Below are 22,698 nucleotides of genomic sequence, written 5' to 3'. Positions count from 1 at the left end.
AAATGTCCCTACGTTTCAATTTTTTTGCGTTTTCATCCCTATTTTCACGTTTCATTGCGGAAAACATCCATTTCACCAAATTGAAACGTATGGACATTTTCCACACTATAGACCAAACGTAGGAACATTTTGTACTATTAGGCATTTTAATAATTATTTGGACTTACTTGCACTTTTTAAAATATTTAGGCGTAAAATTGTAATTTATTTTTTATTTTTCTTTATTTTTTATTTTTTTTGGTTTTATTTAAAAGGGTGAGTATTTTAGTCATTTTACATTAAAAAATGATGAAAATGAGCAAAAATGTCAAAAAATAAAAGGTGAGATATTTTCCACAATAAACCTTAAAGGTAGAGACGTTTTGTGTCAATTACCCTAAAAAATAGAATGAGCTAAATGCCAACTAAATAAGGACGTTAGGGCAGACATTAGTTTCTCGACAGGTTGACATGAATTCTTTACAAATTTCGAAGTTAATATTTTTCATATAAGTGCATTTTTTTACTTATATAAGTACTTTTATATTTTACAAGAGAACTTTTTTCTTATTAGTAGTATTTTTTTCTTTATAAGAAACTTTTTACATAAAAGTGAATTTTTACCTATTTATAAGTAATTTTTTTAGCTGTAAAGTTCCCTTTCTTTTTTTTCTTTTTTTTTTGTTTATAAATAAATTTTTTAGTTATTGTATTTTTATTTAAAATTTAGTTTTAAACAAAATATGTGGGTCGAAAATAATTGTATGATAAAATTGAAAGAAAATTTGAAGAATGCCCAAAATCCACTGATTTGAAGGTTGAGAAATATACCCTACTCTAATGTTCAATATTTTTAAATCACCTAAAATCAGTGCTTTTGAAAAATCAATAAGTTTTCTACATCTCACAAAGGGTATCGTTCAAAAAGGGTCAAAATCGATGAAAAAAAAAAAAAAAAAAACTCTATTAGTGCCTCTCTGGGTCAACTTTAAAAGGTCTATAGTGCATATTTTTCCAGACGAGAGCATCTTGAGAAGAAATCTTTTTTATCTTTGAAAGCAAGGGCATAGCAAGCAAAAGTAGCTTAGAAATTAGAACTTTTTGTTATTCTCTTTGTTAGTGATTTTGGCGATGTCCTTAAATTCCTAGAGCCACCTTAGTATTCTTCATTCTAAGACCGTCTCTCTCATCATCTCAATTATTACTGTTTCCCACCAACCAATCAATTCCTAGATTTACTCAGATTAACCTTATCAATTAAAATCATCAAGATAAAAATTTCATCTCTTTCATCAACTCACCGATCACGATCGAGTAATTAAAATCACAATATCAACACATCACATATGCATTTAAGATCAAAATTGAGGTCACATTCAAAAAATAAGAAGGCACAAAATAAATACATGACAATTCAAAGGTGAAATCACACGTGCTTTTCAAAATGTATTATCTGAACACGAGTTATGAAATAATTAACTCCACAATTGAGGTCACAAGTAAGGCAATATACGAGTATTGGAAGCACAACTAAATTCACACGAGTTATGTTAGTCGTAATTTGTCAGCCGCTCAAAATAATTGCAATCTCATCTTTCTAAAGCCTAATAATGAATTGTTATATGAAAGCAGCATTGTTTTAAAAAATGACGGTGGCATACGAGTGAAAGTCACAGCAACATGTCACATTGTCAATGAAAAATTCACACAAGAGCTATGTTTGTCGTAATTTGTCAACCACTCGAAATAATTGCAATCTTATTTTTCTAGAGCCCCTAGGGACATAAATCAGTGGTGCAAAGGACGGGAGTGAGGTAGCCTCAGTTTTGCTGCAGTTGCAATGTGAGAGTTCGATTCTTGATATATGAAATTGGACTTTTTGTGGGTACCAGTGTACCGGTAAACTCTTGTTCCCTGGCCTGCTGGGACAATCCCATGATTTACCTCCCTCGCGATACTTCAGGGGCGAGGCGGGGCCTTCAAGGTTGGGGTTCAACCTTTTTTTTTATCTTATTTTTCTAGAGCCTAATAATGAAATATTATAGGTGAAAGTAGCATTGTTATCATAAATGACGGTGGCATACGAGTGAAAGTTGTTGGAACATTTTTTAAAGTTATAAACCTTCCCAACAAATATTAATTTTCATTTTGATTTTAATATTAATTTTTAATATAAAATTAAATCTCAAAATTTAAGTTGCAACTTAAGAATAAAAGTTTCAACCTTTCAAATTAAAAACCTTTTAATTTTTAGTTTTAACATAAAATTAAAAGACCGTAATTCATATTGTAACTTGTGTTTTAATGGTATAAATATGGGGTTGAAATTTTACCTATAAAAGGTGATTGTATTTCATTCTTGAATTTTTTTTCTTTAACCACTTAAATATACATTTTATGTTCATACATTTTTGGCAATTCGATAAAGACTCGTTCACTTATTTCCATATCGTTGTGCCCATAAAGGAGAGTTACATGAGTTTTATCTTCCAGCCGTATAGTGCCAGAAAAACCCGCACAAAGGGGAGGCAACACTACTTTAGGATAACGTTTTCGACGTGACTTTCAAGACTTGCTTTTCTAACTCTTTTCTTATTTTTATATTATTGTTAAATTATGTTTATGTCAATTAATTGATTATGTTTATGTTAATTGATAAATATCTACATACAAATCATCCAATTTTTCCAACAAACTAAAGTCACGTCAGTGATTTGCTTGTAGATTAAATATGGTGTGATCATCAAATTTAAAATACATTTTCTTGATTTGCTGTATGTGGCTGCATTATATGTTTGCTAAAATTATTAGTCTTGTTATCTGAATAATAATGAATATGTTTTTTTTATAGGTTTTAGTTGTTAATCTTAAAGACTACACTTGAGTAAGAAAATCAGATTTTTAAATGTTTGTTTGATTTTACTGGTAATTGTTTTAGCGCTTTGTAGCATTATTTGATTTCTTCAGTTAAATGATATTTGTATAAAACTTAAGTAGATTACTAAAGATTTGCTTTATATTCTTTTGCACAAAGGAAATTCAATACGTATGATAATAGATATAGACAAATTCCAAATGTGTATAAAAGGCATTAAGAATTTCTTGTCAATTGAAGAGGATAGTTATGCAGTGATAGCATTGCTAGGAAGGAATGAAAAAGACTCAATTACTTTAGTACTTAAGCTGTGAGTGTTTTGCACTATATAGCCTCTTAACTTATTTATTAGCAATCGTGCTTGTCGTTGCTAATATAATTTATGTTGTGTAAACTTGGAAATTAACATATTGAAATTTGATTATTTTGGGGCAGATTGACAAATGGTTGTATGATGCAATTTTCCAAAATTGCATATTAGATGAAATCTGCTAAAGCATCATTACCCTCTTAACAACTATATAGGCCAGATTCTCTTTTCTTCTGTAATGGCATGACGATATAATGATATACTTTCAGTCGAAGAGTAATGGATAAGAAACGCGGCATTGGCCTCGAGTCCTTTTAGTTCCAAGTCTTATTTGCCAAATTATGATGAGAGTTGTCCTAGTTGATAAAGTATTTATATGGTGTAAGAAAGAAAATGAGGTACATTAACTTATCATAGAAACTGCATAGTACATGTATTAATTGACATGCCTTCAAGGTTTTCTATATGGGCTCTACAAAGTAACTCCTATGAGTAATAGTGATTTATTCTAGATTTGTAACTCTTGTATTGGTATTATTGTGTTAAAAATTATATTGTGGTTGCTTGATTAATTATATGCATTGATTGAAAGATATGGGAAGACAAGATCAAATACTAGAAACTTGCTATTGTTTCTAATTGATCTTGTGAATTATGATGAAATATAAACTCAATGCTATTAACATTGTTGCTAAACTATGTACATTGTAGAAGAAGTATTGATGTTTTATATTAATTTTATTTATTGAATTAGTTTTAATCATACAATAGCATATATATAGTGAAGTGATCGATCATCTAATGTCAATTATATTCCTTAAGAAACTTTGCATGTTTCTGTAACAGTACACAAAACTGTAATAAGCCTTGCAACTTGTATATAACTTTGATGTTTCTAATGAGAGTTTGTATAACTTGATCATCTATGAGAGTTATTCTTATCTATTGTGACGCTAGCAATTTGTGAAAGTGTTTAAAAGTATTTGCAGACATGGAAAATTTCAAAGAAACTCCTCACGATTGAAATTTTTAGAATGTGGAGGTATTTAATATAGATACGTTTTATATCTTAATTTTTCTAATTGTAAACTAACTCTTGAAAAGTGCTAAAAATGAAATTTGAGGCATATAGGTGAAATATAAGAATTGAATGGATGCAAATGTTCAAATATGTGACTTTTAAATTTCAATGTTTATCTTATTACACTGAACGTGACTTTGATATTTTGAAATGTTTTAGAAGATTTAACAGATGTGCTAATTTGCAAGCAGAAAATAAGAGTTTACAAATATTATGATACCAAATTATTGCCCAAGAGGGATACGAATATATTGAAGTCCATGATCATATGTAAATCATCGAGGGGGATGGGTTTAAGCGTGTAAAGGAGTCACCTCCGAGAGTAACCTAACATTTGTGATTAGAGACCCCATGAACAAGTTCAATGTGGTAGAAATAACACGTACTACATTACTTGTAATAACACTATTTTATTTGTTCTCATCCCTATGATAATAATATTAATAATAATGTGATATTAGGAAGGGTTTAACCCTAAATGAGTACCGAGGCGAGAATTCTTGCGAGGTATGAGTCACACAGATCCTTAGAGGATTCACCTATGTAAGAGTTGCCATGAGCCGTAGCTATGAGATTGGACTATTCCCTAGAGATTCTTACATCAAGATTAGAGTGCATGGCCATTAACTGACTACCTGTTATGAACTAAAGTTTAAATCGATACTGTGTGTGGAACAATTGAAGTTTGTCTAAAGAGTTCTAATTCAAGGCTTAGACCCTTATGGTTCCCTCAAATAGAAATTGTTATCATTAAGTGAAGTTCAAATTCAAAAGACACATACACTTATTACACAATATAACGTTGCCACTATTATATATATATTTATCTATTTTGAACGTTTAAAACTTGTGAGGATTGTTAGAACATTTTTAAAAGTTTTAAACTTTCACAACAAATATTAATTTTCAATTTTGATTTTAATAGTAATTTTTAAAATAAAATCAAATCTCATAATTTAGGTTGTAACTGAAGAATAAAAGTTTCAACTTTTTAAATTAAAAACCTTTTAATTTTTAGTTTTAACGTAAAATTAAAAGACCATAATACATATTGTAATTTGTGCTTTAATAGTATAAATGTGGGGTTGAAATTTTACCTATAAAATGTAATTGTATTTCATTGTTGAATTTTTTTCCTTTAACCACTTAAATATACATTTTATGTTCATACACTTTTGATTGTTCAATAAAAGCTCGTTCATTTATATTCATATGGTCGTGCTCATAGAAGGACAGTTGAATGGATTTTATCTTGGAGGTATATAGTGTCGAAAGAATCCGTACGAATGGGAGACAATACAACTTTAAGACACGTCTTCGACATAACTCCCAAAACTTGTTTTTCTAACTCTCTTCTATTTTTATATTATTGTTGAATTATATTTATGTCAATTAATGGGTTAATTTCACAAATAGTCACTGAACTTACAGAAAAATTACAAAACGGTCATTGAAATTTAAAACTTTCGGTAACGGTCACTTAAGTATTGGGACGCTTTCAAAAATGGTCATTAAAGTTTAAAAAATTTTGAGCTACTTTTGCGATAATTTTTCGACCACTTCCGACCACCGATACCATCGGAATTTGATACCGTTGGAAAGTTTACAATATCCTCTTCAATTACAACACAAAATCTCCCCCAAACTCCAAAGGATTCGGCCGGAATAAGCCCACAAAGTTGACTACCCGAAAAGGCAAAAATCTGCCCAAATTTTCAGATTTTTGGTGGACTTTTGCGGCGATTTTTTGACAACTTTCGACCACCAAAATAGCCAATTTTTGATACCGTTGAAAAGCCCACAATGTCTTCTTTAATTAGAATCCAAAATCTCCCCAAAAATCCAAAGGATTCGGCCGGAATAAACTCACAAATTTGGCATCCCAGATTTTCGCCTTTTTGGGATGCTGACTTTGCGAGTTTATTCCGGCCGACTCCTTTGGAGTTTGGGGGAGATTTTGGATGTTAATTGAAGAGGAAATTGTGGGATTTCCAACGGTATCAAAATCCGGCGGTCTTGGTGGTCAAAAGTTGCTGAAAAATTGTCTTAAAATTCGCCCAAAAATTTGAAAATCTAGGCAGATTTTCAGATTTTTTTGGGCGACTTTTGCGGTGATTTTCCGGTCGAATTCCTTGGTGTTACAGAGAGATTTTGAGTGGTAATTAAAGAGGACGTTGTGAGTTTTCCATTGGTATCAAAATTCGATTGTATCGGTGGTTGGAAGTAGCCGAAAAATTACCGCAAATGTAACAAAAAAACTAAAAAAAAAAATTTCAACTTCAGTGACCGTTTCAGAAACTTTTTAAACTTCAGTGTCCGTTTTGAAAGTGTTCCAATACTTAAGTGACCGTTACTAAAAGTTTTAAACTTCAGTGATCGTTTTGTAATTTTTTTGTAAGTTCAGTGACCGTTTGTAAAATTAACCCTCAATTAATTGATTATGTATATGCTAATTGATACATCTAAGTCATGGCAACGTGTAACAATGTTAATTAAATTATATGTTGCCACGAATCTACGATAGAACTATAGTCTCTCCTCGTGCTAAAAGAAAGATCGAGATTGATCCTACGATTATGGCTCCCTACGAAAATATAAAAAAATCCTTCTGTCCCTTGAGCATCATAGTGTTTCCTGTCAATACTTCATTTATCAATTGATTTTCTTTTCTTTCTACAATAAAATAACTTTCAATAAAACAATAATTATATCAAGATCGCTTGTATATTAACGTCTCGCCATATGATAAACAACGAGTACAAAATTTTGAAAAGAAACATTTAAAAAAATTTTAGTACCCTGTAAAATTATTGATCACCAACGAATCTCTATATTTTATGTCAAGATTATTCGAAGTTCTTAAATCATAAGGGTATATTTGATAGGGTTAAATTTTCCATGAAAAATGAAATTTGAACAACATTTTCCAACTTTAAGGTGTTTGATAGGTTTATTTTTTTCCATGGAATTCAAGTTCTTGCTTATCTTGAACTTTGGAATTTTCTTAGTTTTTAGGGTATGGTGGGAACTGGTTTTATTTATATATATATTTGGCAAAGTTAACAAATTCTAAGAATTATTGTAAAAAAATATTTTCATTTAATTGACAATTTTTACATAAAATAAAGCCAAACGAACACCAAATGATAGATAATTTTCTTGAATTTTTTTTTTTGGCAATGAAAATAAATTTTATCTCCAATACTAATAAATTATATCCCATTAATTGACAATTTTTATGTAAAACAAAACCAAACGAATACGAAAAAACACTTTTTAGTGAAAAATTATACCAATCAAACACAACAATTTACAATTCTCAGAAAATAATTTATTGACAATTCAATTCCCTGAAATTCGTTTTCAATTCAATTCAATTTCATTTTTATAATCAAACAGACCCTAAATGTTAAACGAAGTGGTATCATTTTACTCATGTACTTGATCATCATCTTCATTTTTTTCGAGTCCTAGTTCTTCATAATTTAGTTAAATTCTTCTTCGAAACGTAAATTAAAATGCAGATAAGTTCATCATTCCATTAACTCAGAAGTAAAATAATTATTTTTTGTTGCTAAATAATGTCAAATTAAATTAATTTAAACACAATACTATAATTAAATTTATAACACCAAAACATTTTACCAACGGATCATAGTCTTGTCCACTATAATTTAATACCAAAGGCTCTAAACATGTAAAAGAAAGAAAATCACACGAAAGAACAGCCCGGCCCTAACTTGAGAACAAACTCAATTCGGGCTTGAAACCACTTTCCAAAAACACTTCCACACCCGAAAAAAGAGGCACAAGCTGATATTTACATAAGCCTAGCCCTTATTGGAAGAATTAAGCCCCGATCCCAGTTTCTACGTGCTCTTTTGCGAGGTTAGCTACATGGTATTGTGATTTGTACTTCTGATTAGAGCCGTCCGATGCAATTACTGGAGGTTCATTTAGAAAAGCAGAGGTACTACTGATCCACCTGAAAAATAAAAAATCAAGAAGAGAGAATAAATTATAAGTGAGTCAAGGATAAGCTGACATGTTCAATAGATAAGAGTAAAACTGAAACTCCTCTTTGATCTTGTTACTCGGTTAAGGTTTTCACACCAATTCGTACTGATATGCGCAACAACCTATAGACTGTTCAAAGTCAAAAGGCTTTGCCATGAATATATCCTAATATGTTCGAATGTGATACTGATTTGTACCGACATGATCGAACCTACTATTCTTCTTTAATCTTATTTCTATCAAGTACTGTTATTTACATTCGCTCACTGTCATAGTCGTACTACGTATCGATCAGTAATTTGATATATTTATGTGACAGTTCTTTATTATCTTATGCATAAATCAAATGTATGCTGAGTGATTGTGATGGTGAAGAACTGCAAATAACATTATTCTTCTTATACGGTCGAGTCTAATGTACAGAAATTGTATCAATCTATTAACAGGAAGCAAAGTGTAAGGGAAAAGCTCAAAAATAGAAATAATTATTCATACCAGCCATTCTTTTGTAATAGTTTATCTAGACTTGTTTCACTTTCCAAGAGGGGAAAGAGCTTCTCTTTGATTTGTTCCTGCATAAATGCACATGTTTGCAAAAGCTTAAAAAGATTACTTATGATAAGATTAATCTGAAGTAAAATAATTTTTCATGGATCAATTTTGAAGTATATATAAATTACTTATTTAATAAAAGTTACTTAAAAGTGACTAAACCTGGCTGCGGGGTGACAGAGCAGAAATCTCTCTTAAATGTTCCTCTTCTTTTCTTTTCTTCGATTTCCAAAACGCTTCAATTTCCTCCTTAGTCAATGACTTATTTCTCTGAAATTTCACTGAACAACCAAAAACGAAAAAAGGGTTAAATAAAATAATCACTTATAAAACCAACTTATAAGTAATTATTAATCAAGAAACTAACATCCATACCAGCTTTATCATCCGGGACAGGAGAGTCCCAACCTGCCATAAGAGAACCCATTATTTGCAAGCTTAAGTTTGTCTTGTGATGGAAACCTAGGAATCTGTTAAAAATGTTTTATAGAGAGAAAGGAAAATTGGGTCCCATTTATATTTTGATCTTATCTTCAATCAGTATAATAATATTATAATTATGTGATGATCCTGGAATTTTGTAGAGTGGTTTCTTAGCTGTATCTTATCTTCAATACTGTGTTTCATTACCCATAGAATAAATTCTTGACAATTAAATTATTTAAAACTAATTTTAATAAAAATTGTCATTTAAATATGTTTGATTGATTTAATTTTTAACCTAAAAAAATTATATTTATTTATTTTTTTATTGATATGTGGATGAAAAAGAGAGGAGGTAGATGTGAGAGAGAGATAGTTACTTGAAAAATGAAAACTTACTCTTTTAAAGAAAATATTTTCTTCTTTTTTATAAGAGAAATATGATAACGTAACCAAATATAGGAATATATTTTTTATGAAAAATATCAATTAAATAGCACAAAATAAAAATTTAAGTAAAAATGTAACATTTTTCATTAAAATATTAATAATCAAACGCTCTCATTAATCTTGGAATTTTGTAGTGTGGTTTTCTAACTGTGTCTGTGGTCAAATTCTATAGCAGCCCACAGAATTTGATACAGCGTGACACAGAGGAAGATATTTATCACAAAGAAAAGAAATAAAATGATGTGTGTAACTTTATGTCATGGTGGGTCATGCCATGCACTAGAGGTCTGAATCGAGTATTATCGTGTAAAAAATATCAATCTTTTTCAAAATTTATGGTGGCCTCCTCTGGAAGAAAGGGCGCTTCCGATACTGTCGGTGCTTAAAATAATTTTGTTTTCTCTATATTACTACGTAAAATTTATTTCCAAAGATTATTCAAGCTTTTTTAAATTGAAAATATGTTATTCAAAATAAAGAGGATTATTGAAGATGCTTCTATTAGCAATTTGTGGGGTTGAAGGATGTCGAATGCCCTTGAGGTGTTCTCATAGTTTATGCCTAATCGAGTCAATGAAATTTATATGTTTGCCTCATTTCGCAAAAGAAAGTATTAATTGAACATTACGTTCCATTAATTTAACTTGTTGTTGATGACGTCAAACTCAGAATATTTTCTAAGACAAAATTTTCATTTCAAACTAAGAATTAACAACTTACAATGGTTCTTACTTCTTGTGTCGGTTACTTGACAATACCTAGCAACAGTCCATTTTTTTGAATGAGAAAATTGTATAGCGGTTTCTAATCTTTTTTATTTTTTACAGGCTTTACTCTAATCTTCATTTTGTGTCAACGAATGTTCCTAATCTTTCATAAATATGCACCTAAAGTCCATATGAACGAAAACCGTTCAAAACACCATCAATTAATTGAGAAAATTAAGAAGTGAACATTCAATAAAATCGTCCACAACACCGTCCAAAAAAACATCAACATCTAGTAAAATCGTCACGATAACAAATAGTTTAAGGAATTTTCCCTGTCAACTGACGGTGTCTTGGACGGTTTCTGTCCAAATGGACCTCGGGTGCATATTTATAAAAGGTTAGGGACATTCGTTGACACAAAATAAAGGTTAGAATAAAGCCTATAAAAAAATGAAAATGTTAGGGACCGCAGCTATAATTTTCCCTTTTTGAATCAAAGATTGAAGAGATTAATCAATGACAAATCAGAAACAGTGTGCTTCACATCATCATTGTACATATATTACAAAATTATAGGCGCAGATAAGGATACTATCCCGATAAAACGATGAGGCGATGCTACAAACTTTTAAGATTGACAAGATCTAGCAATAGCAACAATTAAACAGAGTGATCATTAAAAAATTCATAAAACAGACATCAAATTTATTAAAATAAAGTTTAATTTATTTTTGTTACAGTTACTTCCTGATTTACCTCAGAATAACATCATCCATGACGAGATCAGACTCGGTTTTATGGATTGAATCTGAATATATTTAGTTTAAAAGCAAAACCAAATCAGCAACTTCCTACTTTTAAACTAACACAACTGACCTCTTTGGAATGATCTTCAGAGTGATAGCAATGAATTGCACGGTTCTGATCAGCAGAAGCATCGTAGATCCACTATAATTGGAATGTTGAGAACAAATATACCTAACAATAACCAAACTATCTGCTCGTTTGTCTCTTACGACCAAATACCTGAGATGCCATCAAAGCAACCTTTAGTGGTTCAGATGCTTGGAATCCCTGAGCTTCCATCAACCCTTGAACCCTTCGAGCATCTTGTAGAAAGCCACCAGTTAGGAGGGAATGTATAACCCTCTCGAATTCCTCAGGCCCCAATTGCTCCTTCTTCGCCTCCAAAACTCCTAAAGCTTGAAGAGCCTTCTTCTCGGAGCCAGCCCTCGAGTACATGTCACAAAGGCTTATATGCACCTTGAGGGGAGGAGGCTCCCCTTGCTCTGCAATCTTATCCAATATCTGTTCAGCTTCATCAATTAACAGCATCTTGGCCAACCAGTCGAGCAGAACTGTATAAATAGCAACCCCAGGCTCCAAACCATCCTTCTCAAGTTCAAGTAGAAGATTTAAACCTTTATCCAAAAAATTCTTGTTTGCATAAGCCATAATCATGCTAGCAGTGCATCTGTCGTCCGGTTTGTGCCCAAGTTTCATCATGTAATCAAAATTATGCCGAGCCTGATCAGGGTCACCAGCTTGACCAAATGCCTCTACTAGTAACGTACAGGATTCCAAACTTGGTTGGAAACCAGCAAACTGCATGGTAGTAGCAATTCGTTGGGCTCCGTTGACATCACCGTGCTGGGCAAAGGATCGAAGCAAGGCCATAAATATCTCTTTTGTGGGTTTCATGTCCCTTGCTTCCATTTCTCTCATCAATGACTCACCCATCCTTGGTTGCCCGGCATTGACATAGGCCATGATCATAGAAATATACACCTTCATGTCCGGCTGGAATCCATGACTCCTCAAGCTTTCAAATGCTTCTTTTGCTTGATCAAGATTTCCCGATTTACTGTACATGTTAACCATAATGGTTGACGTTAGAATATCGGGTAGAATACCATTTTCATTCATCTTCTTGAGAATTCTTTCAGCGTCTTCTAAGCAATTTTCTCGAGCATGAGCATCAATCAGTTTTGAATAGTCACGCATGTTGGTCTGGAAGGACTCTTCACCGAGTAGAAATTCTGCAATCTAAAACAAATCATTGAACAGTGCTCATGTCAGGATTGAAAAAAAAAAGGAAAAAAAAAAGGTACCCTATGATTAACTAACAATCTTCTAATCTCCTATTACATTTATAAATAAGAATTATTTAGCAAATGCGTTGGATTCTTTCATTTATGTGGCACATCTAGTGCCATTCTAACGTCAGCAATCAGATATATCTTCGATATCATACAGCATTGCAAAAAATATGAATTATTCATTCTCATATGCAATGGATACAGTTTTCAGATTGCGAGTCGACACAAACAACCATAGGGAAAATGGGTGACATATAGGTTTGAGAGAATAATATAAGTACTTATCTCTTTCCGTGATTGCATGTCTCTGTTTTACTACTCTTACATCATACAACACTTTATGCATAAATTTGTCAGTCCTTTAGTTGTAATAGTGTCTCAAAAGGAATCTGCAATTCTCTGTGAAATAGCTGGAGACTATATCAAATTTCAATGCTTTTAATCTGGTCATCTACTTAATGTCGATTCAGTGGTAACAATTCAACTCCAACACAGCCAATGGTCAAAGCACAGGTATATCCTAACTATTTAATAAGGAGGCAGATACCTTAGTATATTTGGATAAAACTAGCACTAATAAACCCAAATTGAAAAACTATGCTAAACAACGGGGAGAGCCAGCATACAGATAATTTTGCGCCAAACGTACATTACAAAATCAAGTCCCAGGAAAACATGAAAAAAAAAAATTATGAGACACAGACAATGAACCAAATGTTGGGATACAGATCAAAAGAAAATATCTCATACAGTGCAGATACATGCGTATTATTAGACAAGAATTTAGATGTGAATTGGGTGAAGTGCAATACCTCAAAGTATACACGAGAATTTTGTTTATTCAATCTGTCAAGAAGATTAATCCAGTCAATCCTGCTAGGCTGAAGAAGCTCCATCCATTCAGCCAAAAGAGGAGCAGGATCGTCATCCTCTTGTAATGACAGGATTTTTTATGAGACACAGACAATGAACCAAATGTTGGGATACAGATCAAAAGAAAATATCTTATACAGTGCAGATACATGCGTATTATTAGACAAGAATTTAGATGTGAATTGGGTGAAGTGCAATACCTTAAAGTATACACGAGAATTTTGTTTATTCAATCTGTCAAGAAGATTAATCCAGTCAATCCTGCTAGGCTGAAGAAGCTCCATCCATTCAGCCAAAAGAGGAGCAGGATCGTCATCCTCTTGTAATGACAGGATTTTGTCATCAACAAGTGTGCACTTCCCGGATATTGGCTTTGGCTCCTGAGGAAAAAGAACTTCTCCACTCTCATGAATTTTATCAGCGACCTTAGCCCATGTTGGATCAGACAAATCAAGTCCATAAATCTTGTACTTAATCTTCCCGTGTCTTTTGGGAAGCTCCACGACATTAGGCTTCTCTTCAGACACATTATTATCATCCTTCATACCCCGTTCTTTACCCATGAATTCTGTTTTTAATGGCTCTTGTTGGGCTTCAGTTTGTGATTCCACTTCTCGAAGCCGTTCCAAAGTCTGATAAAACTCACTTTCCTCCATCTTCTCCCGTGCCCATTTAAATCTGAGCTCTCTCAACATATCCCCTCGAATACCCACTTCACCAGCAAACCTGCACATGTCCTTAACTTCTTCAGACTGAAGAAAAGCCTTCATTTTCTCCTTCTTCCTTTCTTTCTCCATATCTTCCAAAACCACATGACTAACCTCCCACACTGTTCTCCATAGGTCCTCACTGAAATCCTGTGAAGGTGTGGATGAAGCAGCCTCAACCATCTGCTCAAGACTACCTTTTTCCATTTCCGAGACAACCTTTCCAACAATAATCAAAAGCATCCCATCAATGGTCTTCTTATCACAGTCCGCATATGCTTCAGACAGCTTTCCCCTCATTCTCCAAACAAATCTGGATAAGAACTCATTTGTGGTTGCATTATCATCTGACTCAGTTTCTGAATCAGTAGATGAGTCATTTAGTTGAGCAGTGTGAACAAATCTACCAAAATGTGAATTTGAATTAGGGACGCTGACTATAGAAAATGCACCACGACTTTCTGATGAACAATTCGAAGGGGACATGCAGGAAGCAATGGTTACAAAACGTCTATGATAACCTCGGCGAGGAGAAAACACTCTACCATTGAGTTTTGATATATTATTGATTGTCTGTCTCGAAAAGAAGTGCCTCAGATTCATGTCTATCTCTATGTATACGCGCTATAGAGGAGTTCCCGACGACCGTTAAGCCCGGGTTTCTCGAGTTAAATCAGAGTCACTAAAGCAGAGGATGCTAACGATAGCAGATTAAAATATAGATAACACTAATATGTAGATCCTTTCTACCACTCGGGTACAAAATTTAAAGAACTAAGCATTTCATTCCAGACCCCATCAAATTGCCTCAACCTGGCAACGAAAGAAAATGAATAAATAATTCAAAAGCATTTCTTGAACAAAACTTGGTTAAAAATTCAAAAGAAAATATAACGACAATTGAATTTTAAACCACATCCAGATTCAAAATTCTCAAACTCAGATGTTAAAACTGCATAGAACCAACTATCATCGAAAATTTCGAACAAAAACTTAAACTAAAAAAAACTCAAAAACCAAATATACAAATACAAAGAAGGAATCAATCTATGTGCGATTGAGTGAGAGAGAGAGAGAGAGATTTACCTCCAAATAAAGAGAGAATGTAGTGGGCTAAAACCCTACTGGAAGTCTGGGACCCTTTTAGGACCTGGACCGGTTTCTATGGCTTCCGGGCGTGAACCCTTTGCATTTAAATGCTTTAAAAATGTAAAAAAAAAGTTGGATATCATTGTGCCCATTTGACGGGATTAAAATTAAATTTTTAACAAATTTAATAAAAATTGTTGAAATATGAATTGAAAAGTTGTGAGATCCATTCAGCGTGCAAGTCACCCGAAAAGTGAACACCTAGAGCAGATGGACTCGTTTATAGTAAATTGTTTAACTCGTTTATTAGTTGTCAACTCTAATTAATATCTTAAATCAATTCATCTATGTGTGATTAATATCTTAAATCTTATTAATATCTTAACTGATTTATTAGTTGTAAGGTGACTAAACTAATATGATAAAATTAAACAAAGTGTTTGGTAACAAGGATTATGTTATTTGTACATAAATATGGTACATATGGGGTTACACAAAATGACGTGGAGGGAAAAGATTTTGATAAAAAAGTTGACTTGGTATTATGTAATCCATTATGTAAAGTTTGATATACATGTAGCAATATGGTCAAAATCAAATCGATCCAACTGGAAAACTCGTGAATTGGTCAATAAACCAGTTTAATTATGACTTAAAAGCTAAAACCCTTTGAACTAATAATCAAGAAAAAAAATAAACCAAAAGCGAGGTCCAACCGACTGGTTAATGTTTTAATTAGAAAACTCCTCAGAGCCAGGCCTAATGTTAAAATGGCTGTCCAAAATTTATTATTCCCCTACCATTTGTTGGCCATTTTATAGCTTCTTTCTTTCAGATTGTTTAACATGCCAAACGGAACACCTTCAAGCCTTCCAAAAAACTTTTGGGAAGACTTTAAAAAATAATAATAATAATAAATAAAATTAATAAAATCTAAGCAGAGGTTAAATGTTATATAAATTGTTGAAAATTTAACTATATCTATCGTCATTTTATTTTATTTATTTATTTATTTTTTAGATTAGAAGTGGATAAAGTTTAAAAGTCTTTTATCTACAACTATTAACTAATATTAAAAAAAAAAAAACTATTTTCTCAATTTTTTGTGGTTTATTTATTTATTATAATCGGTTAGAACCGGGTTCAATCCAATTCGACATTTTGACCATTGATCCTTTGTCTTTTTCGAATTGATGTTCGATTCAATTTTCAAACATCGGTGGAGGGATTATAGAAACAGCCAAAAGGCCTGCTCTTTGACAAGCAAAGATTATCTCTACAAGCTCGAGCCCGGGTGCACATAAAATCACGACAGTGTCACCTCTTTGTAGCTGAAGTTGCTCAGAAATCGACTGCACTGAATTGTTCAGCTGCTCATAAGTTAAGGACGACGAGCAACTGGACACTCCATCAGGGCTGTCTTCGACCCAAACGAAGGCTGGCTTGTGCTTGAATGCCGGAAGTTTTGCCCACACCGGAAGGTATAAATCGACCACCGGCTGCTCGGGGAAACAAGGATCATAGTTTTCATACTTCATGAATCTTTTCTTTGTTGATTCTCAAGTAATAAACATGTGCATGATATATACTATTATATAGTAGGCAAGATGAACATAATTTTGATAATGGCGAAGGAATTTCACACTGTCAAGGGCATATAATACAAATTGCTGAGTGATGATAGGCAAATATTCCACGAATATCCCACTTGGATTAATGTTTAAAATTGGTTTTCCGATGTTTGCGTGTGTTTTTTCGTTATATCCCACGATATAAAGCTCTAATTTAGCTGCCCTGGAAATTTATTAAGAACCATTTGGACTTCATCATTAACATTTTTTATTGGGTTAAATTTTCCAACGTCATTGAGCTTTTAAGTGAAATTTTACTCGATGCAAATACTGACTCCTTTTTTCAAAACCCAGAAATTGATTATGATGATTTGAAAGTCGTACCAATTTGGAACGAAATAAAGTTCAGCAAATCCAGCTTACATTTTGCAATTTTATTTTATTTTTGTTTCTTTTTTACTTCGATGATCAAGTAGTGATTAGTCATTCTTTTATTTTATTGAATTTTCAGAAAAAAAATGAATTTACAAGTCGTTTTCTTAAAACGGCCAACCCGATCAACGTACTTTTATGTGCTAAATTACAAAAGAAAGAACAATCAAGTAATAAACAAGGGAGGATTTGATTATGTAATTGGATTAACCTCTAATTTTATATTCTTTTATAAGAAAAACAAGTGTTGTTTCTTTTCTCCTGTAGCCTCATAGGTTTTAAATTTGTGATCATATCCACTTTCTAGCTCTCTTTTCGTATAAAATTATTAGTGACTGAAACATTAGTTGATCACACGAAATGTGTGGATAATAAATGCGTAGACAGAGTTGGCTCAGAGTATGGAGAAACGGTGGAGAGTTTGAAGCCAAAAATTCAAAGCAAACTACACTCAAAAAGAGTTCAGCCATTGCGAAGAAAGTATAGAAAAACGTCTATAACAGTCTATTTTATTTTCTCTTTGTAATATTCTTGGTAATGTGATAAAACTTCCGCAAGTTATACGGAAGAAAAATATCACAATATCATAACGTGATTTTATTATCTTTTATCAACCATTCAGAAACAAAGGTACCTAAGTGCCAGACCACAAATTTAAATGGAACGTCATCACAAAGGGAAAGGAAAAATCCAATATAGTTTTATAGTCAAAGAAACACCAGACATATGTAAACCATAGTACTGATAAAATTGCCCTTTTTTGGATACACATATTCAATAACAACTAGTTGCAAGTGGGACTAAGATCAAATTATATACATACACAACATAATAGCATATACTGAGAACCTTTCAAATTTATGCCCCAGTCAAGAAATCAGCAGAAGCCAAGTTTAGAAACAATTACATAATAATGCATACAATATTGACAATTAAAAACCAAAGTCTCAGTTTTTATAAATTTGAAATCGATTATCCAAAAAAAATTTCTTCGTTCCACTCAATTTGTTGTTTGATCTATTAAAAATAATTAAATCAACTAAACTCTTATTAACTATCATATTTTATTTATGGTTTATGATAATTGTGTGATATGGAAATCATTAAAAGTATGTTTAGGAAGTGTTTGCAAACAGTTTAATTATAAATATGTAGAAATGAGTGTTGAGAAGTGGATAATCCCTCGAAGAGTATGGATAAAATGAAGATTTATAAACACTAGTCAAGTGGCTTGTGTATTTTTCAATTTAAAGAGTAAATGAGTGCGGGGTTGAATCTTTATTTAATTCAATTTTTCCATTACAAATATTGAAAGCTCAAGGCCAATTGTACTATGAGTTACTAACAGAGATAAAGAGAGGAGGTAAAGAGGAAATAGATAAGTGTTATATCTTTATCTTGATTTTTGTTCGTGAAGTCCTTTAAATTATGTAAATATGTATTTATTATATTTACAATGCATTACTACTACAAATGAAGGGAAAATGATCATAGAGTATTCGAAGAGTATCAATACTTCATTAGTACACTAAATGAAAGTACAAGTTTTGAAAGTGTTCAAAGAGTGTCGACATTTATTACACCAAACTTTCAATGTGGCCAACAATTCCTTGCTTATTTCTTCGAACTCTTTCAAACTCTAAACGTTTTTCAAGAACCCTCTAAAGAAAATCTTGTATCACCCAAAAAAAAGGTGAAAATCAATAATCAATTTTTGAATAGAATTCTAGTTGAAATGAAAAAAGAGCAAAAATGAGTTTGAGGACGGAGGGTGAAGATGTGGGGGGGAATGTGAAGCCTTTCTACATACCGGGAGTTGGCATAGGATGAAGGCAATCTAGTCTGATGAGTTCTACTCAAGCCATAAGGGATAGCTCTACTTAAGTATTGGCTTTGTGTTTTGAAGTCTTTTCCTTTTTGATTGGTGTTTTCTATTAAAATATTCTTAAATAGTGCATTCAGAATCGACTATATTTATCTTTTTCTTAGTTCCATTTAGTTCGTGGTTCTATCTACTAAAAAATCTAGATCAACTAAATTTTTATTAAAATTATCGTGTTAAATCTACTGTTTAATATAGAAGTGTGTAATACTGAAATAATGAGAGATTATTTGTGCTTTTCCAGTTAACTAGGGAAAGATTGTGGGACCAAATGTTTATTTAATTTGGTTTTTTCATTAACAATATTGAATATTAACTTCCATTTAAAAGTTTAACAATGATAGAGTAGTCGTTCAAATTATTGTATGATGATTATTGTTTTTTAGTCTATTAATGTAGAATTTTATCCTCAACGTGCACCATTTAAATGGTAGATTGTTGTCTATTAGTGATTTTAGACAAATCAAAATGTCAATTTAAATTTCACCCTAAGCATTAATCTTGTTACAAGAGTAATCCTTATTTGTTATTATCGTTTTCTTTTTGCAGCTATACTATCTCAGATTTGAATCAATTATCTCAATACTTGAAAAATTAACCACGTAAAATTGATGATTTTCATATATGGAATATTTAACGACATAAACTAAAAAAAAAAAAAATAGTGCATTCACAAATTTCCTCAAACATTTAAAAATCGAAGTCCCATGTGCTTAGAAAATATAGAAATATAAATTCTTGAAATAGACAACCTTGGTTCCAAATTAATCTCACGTTTCGATTCACCTACTCTCTACGGTAGCTAGGATCGTCATGATTTTTATCATTTGCCCTAATCATGTAATGCTATTAAGCGCCCCAAACTTTCATGGGGGCCAGCAAACAATTGTCCTCCACGTCCACCCCCACCATCACAATCCACATACACACTTATAATGCAAATTGAGGACACGACAAAAATCTTGGCAACAAATCCCTGCTTACTCACCAAACCTTTTCAGCTCAACGGTATTTCAAGAACCCAATAAAAAGAATCAATCACATATTGCCCCAAAAAAAGTGATTTTGGGTTCATAGAGTTGCACGAATTAATCAATAATCAGTTCTTGTGTAGAATTTTAGTGGGGAAAAAGTCCAAAAATGAGTTTCAGAGAGGAGGTTGAAGATGGGAGGGTGGATCTGAGGAAGCCATTTTTGCATACTGGAAGTTGGTATAGAATGGGTTCAAGGCAGTCTAGTTTGATGGGTTCTGCTCAAGCAATAAGGGACAGCTCTATTTCAGTGCTGGCTTGTGTTTTGATTGTGGCGTTGGGTCCTATCCAGTTTGGTTTCACTGTAATCTACTACTTTCCCTACTTTAAATTTCAATTTTTTATTGTTATGTGATAATCTTTTTCTGATTATGCATCTTTTTATAGCATGTTTTGCTGTGTTTAAAATACCTTAAAAATTACTTGTTTTTGAAGTATGTGGAGCCAGTTAGAACTAAGATTAAAGCTTACAATCACTTCCGATCGCATATGTCTCGTAGAAGCCTTGCCTTGTGGGTAGATAAGTAGGTTCTGGTCGACTGGGGATTTTTGAAAATCATATGCAGCAGTAATATTTAACTTAATTTGAATTAAATAGAGATAATTTTTGTAATTCTTGAACAGATTTTGGATAAGCTGAATGTTGAGTTGCCCTTTTGGTGATCTGCCTTGAATTTGAACGCTTAAAATCTAAAGTCTATCCTTTTGTGGGTTTACAAGTACGTTGTGGATGAGCAGGGCTTTTTAAAAACACTATCCCTTAGTAAATTCAGCTTAAAAGGCTTGGATTGTAATTGGACAGAGATAATTTTTTTATCTTGAACTTAATTTTGGATAAGCTGAACTTCAAGTTCCCCATTCTATTTTTGACAAATACTTGGAGAATAATGATAGAGGCTTGTTTAGTGGAATGGATTGGGGAACGCGAAATCAGGATTAGGAATGATTTTGTTTAAAGCAAAATGCATGCTTGATAACTTAAGTTTTCAGTCCTTCCAACTCCATGTCACTATGCCTTGAGTTAGGACATTTACTGAAAATTGAACTTGCAAATTTTGTCCTTTTGTAGGAAAGAAGATTATTTAGCAGCAAAGTAAAACTTCAACTTCAAAAGCTGAGAAATTATGCAATTCTTAACATTCAATTTCGGAAATTGACTTCTAGTTGCTCTTTATTTTTTTCATAGTTTCTTTTATATTGTCTGTTTGAGTTGCCAAGAAATTGACTTGAATTGGAATTTGACTTAAAATTAGAATCCATACTATGCCCTTTTGTAAAAGTATTTTGTTGGAGTGAAATTGAATTTAGAAGCCGGACTCCTGAAATTCACTTTGGGATAATGCCGAACTTAAATGACTATTTTATGCTTGTAATAGTTTCTTGGAATGATGGCACTGAATTGAAGTCTTGGAATTAACTTTTTAAAAGATAATTTTGGCTGTTACTATTTCTTATTTCGAACTTGAGGCCTCAATTTGATGCTATCATGATGTTAGGATGTTTAGGATATATCTAATTTTTTCCCCCTCTTATTAATGTGCCGGTTTACAGATTGTGAGTTTATCTAATATATTTCTTGTTCTCGTGAAGTGTGGATATTCTTCACCAACACAAGCTGGAATCACTAAAGATCTCAAGCTTACAGTATCCCAGGTTTTTATGAGAATAAATCTTTCTTGCAATAGATTTAACAGCATAGTTTATTATACTTACCGACTAAAACAATTTGGCCAGTTTTCTGTGTTCGGTTCATTATCAAATGTTGGGGCTATGGTCGGGGCAATAGCAAGTGGTCAGATTGCTGAGTACATTGGACGAAAGGGGGTGCGAGTGTTTCACTAATCCTAGTAGTTAGTTACCTTCATTTTTAACTGTGTTTTTAAATTTTACTAAAGTAACTTTTTATCTGTTTTGTATAATATGCAGTCTTTAATGATTGCTGCCATACCTAATATTATCGGTTGGCTTACAATATCGTTTGCCAGAGTGAGTTTTTCCCACATGTTTGGTAGCATCTCGTCTTTTACTCTCTGCTTCAAGAACTTTAATGAATTATTCTGATTACATTTTCTTTTACATTAGGATATTTCGTTTCTGTACATGGGAAGATTGTTGGAAGGTTTTGGTGTCGGAATTATCTCCTACACGGTAAATAAAAACCTTTTGTGTGGTTATTCTAGATGTTAAAAGAATCCTAATGGACTCAATGGATCCTTTTCTCCCCTTGAATATGAACATAGGTGCCCGTATATATAGCTGAGATAGCGCCTTACAATATGAGAGGCGGATTGGGCTCGGTGAACCAGGTTAGCGAAGCCTATAATTTTATTTTCATCTGGACCTATTAAACTATAAGATGTGACTAAATTCTACTTTGTTCCATGATGCAGCTATCTGTGACAATTGGCATTCTTCTTTCATATCTACTTGGACTATTTGTTAGTTGGAGACTTCTTGCTGTTCTTGGTAATTCTCTTCAGAACTTTTGATTGATGAATCCTCGTCAAAGACTAAATTTGAATAAATAATTATGCTCCATCTCCAATGGTTTTTGGTTGAGGTGGTTCAACATGGCATCACAACGAACAAAAGTCTTGAGTTCAAGTCTCACCACCGT

The 22,698-nt window shown here is 32.5% G+C and overlaps 3 protein-coding genes across 5 annotated transcripts; 1 reads left to right on the top strand and 2 right to left on the bottom strand.

Moving 5' to 3' along the window:
- Positions 1–7,839: 7,839 nt before the first annotated feature.
- On the bottom strand, positions 7,840–9,318 carry LOC111374527. Its single transcript, XM_022997199.1, has 4 exons — positions 9,190–9,318; positions 8,977–9,095; positions 8,758–8,834; positions 7,840–8,230 (listed from the first exon to the last, which is right to left on the bottom strand). The coding sequence occupies exons 1-4, from the start codon at positions 9,239–9,241 to the stop codon at positions 8,095–8,097; spliced, it is 384 nt and encodes a 127-aa protein (XP_022852967.1). The 5' UTR covers positions 9,242–9,318; the 3' UTR covers positions 7,840–8,094.
- A 1,752-nt stretch (positions 9,319–11,070) lies between these two features.
- Positions 11,071–15,291, bottom strand: LOC111374525. 3 transcript variants are annotated; one of them, XM_022997196.1, is made up of 4 exons: positions 15,163–15,291; positions 13,705–14,889; positions 13,309–13,443; positions 11,071–12,443 (listed from the first exon to the last, which is right to left on the bottom strand). In XM_022997196.1, the coding sequence occupies exons 2-4, from the start codon at positions 14,677–14,679 to the stop codon at positions 11,391–11,393; spliced, it is 2,163 nt and encodes a 720-aa protein (XP_022852964.1). In that variant the 5' UTR covers positions 14,680–14,889; positions 15,163–15,291; the 3' UTR covers positions 11,071–11,390. The 3 variants fall into 3 exon arrangements, with proteins under 3 accessions (XP_022852964.1, XP_022852965.1, XP_022852966.1); XM_022997197.1 differs by lacking the exon at positions 13,309–13,443 and having other exon boundaries at positions 13,570–14,889; XM_022997198.1 differs by lacking the exon at positions 15,163–15,291 and having other exon boundaries at positions 13,705–15,140.
- Positions 15,292–19,895: 4,604 nt separating this feature from the next.
- On the top strand, positions 19,896–22,609 carry LOC111374524 (sugar transporter ERD6-like 6). The gene is made up of 7 exons (XM_022997195.1): positions 19,896–20,385; positions 21,672–21,734; positions 21,816–21,905; positions 22,008–22,067; positions 22,164–22,229; positions 22,322–22,387; positions 22,472–22,609. Exons 1-7 carry the CDS (start codon positions 20,191–20,193, stop codon positions 22,568–22,570), a joined length of 639 nt encoding a protein of 212 aa, XP_022852963.1. The 5' UTR covers positions 19,896–20,190; the 3' UTR covers positions 22,571–22,609.
- Positions 22,610–22,698: the final 89 nt, after the last annotated feature.

This window comes from Olea europaea, unplaced genomic scaffold, assembly GCF_002742605.1.
Source record: "Olea europaea var. sylvestris unplaced genomic scaffold, O_europaea_v1 scaffold1259, whole genome shotgun sequence".
Lineage (NCBI taxonomy): Eukaryota > Viridiplantae > Streptophyta > Magnoliopsida > Lamiales > Oleaceae > Olea > Olea europaea.
This window is presented reverse-complemented; position numbering and strand designations above follow the sequence as displayed.

Bases quoted from the DNA above. Each gene is read 5' to 3' on its own strand.
- LOC111374527 (XM_022997199.1), bottom strand. From the start codon at position 9,241: ATGGGTTCTCTTATGGCAGGTTGGGACTCTCCTGTCCCGGATGATAAA. The intron at 9,096-9,189 runs GTATGGATGTTA...TTGGTTGTTCAG, and splicing joins TGTCCCGGATGATAAAGCTG to TGAAATTTCAGAGAAATAAG. The intron at 8,231-8,757 runs GTATGAATAATT...TTTATTTTTCAG, and splicing joins CTATTACAAAAGAATGGCTG to GTGGATCAGTAGTACCTCTG.
- LOC111374525 (XM_022997197.1), bottom strand. From the start codon at position 14,679: ATGAATCTGAGGCACTTCTTTTCGAGACAGACAATCAATAATATATCA. The intron at 12,444-13,569 runs GTATTGCACTTC...GATTTGTTTTAG, and splicing joins ATTCTCGTGTATACTTTAAG to ATTGCAGAATTTCTACTCGG.
- LOC111374524 (XM_022997195.1), top strand. From the start codon at position 20,191: ATGAGTTTCAGAGAGGAGGTTGAAGATGGGAGGGTGGATCTGAGGAAG. The intron at 21,735-21,815 runs GTTTTTATGAGA...CAATTTGGCCAG, and splicing joins TCAAGCTTACAGTATCCCAG to TTTTCTGTGTTCGGTTCATT. The intron at 22,068-22,163 runs GTGAGTTTTTCC...CTTTTACATTAG, and splicing joins TTACAATATCGTTTGCCAGA to GATATTTCGTTTCTGTACAT.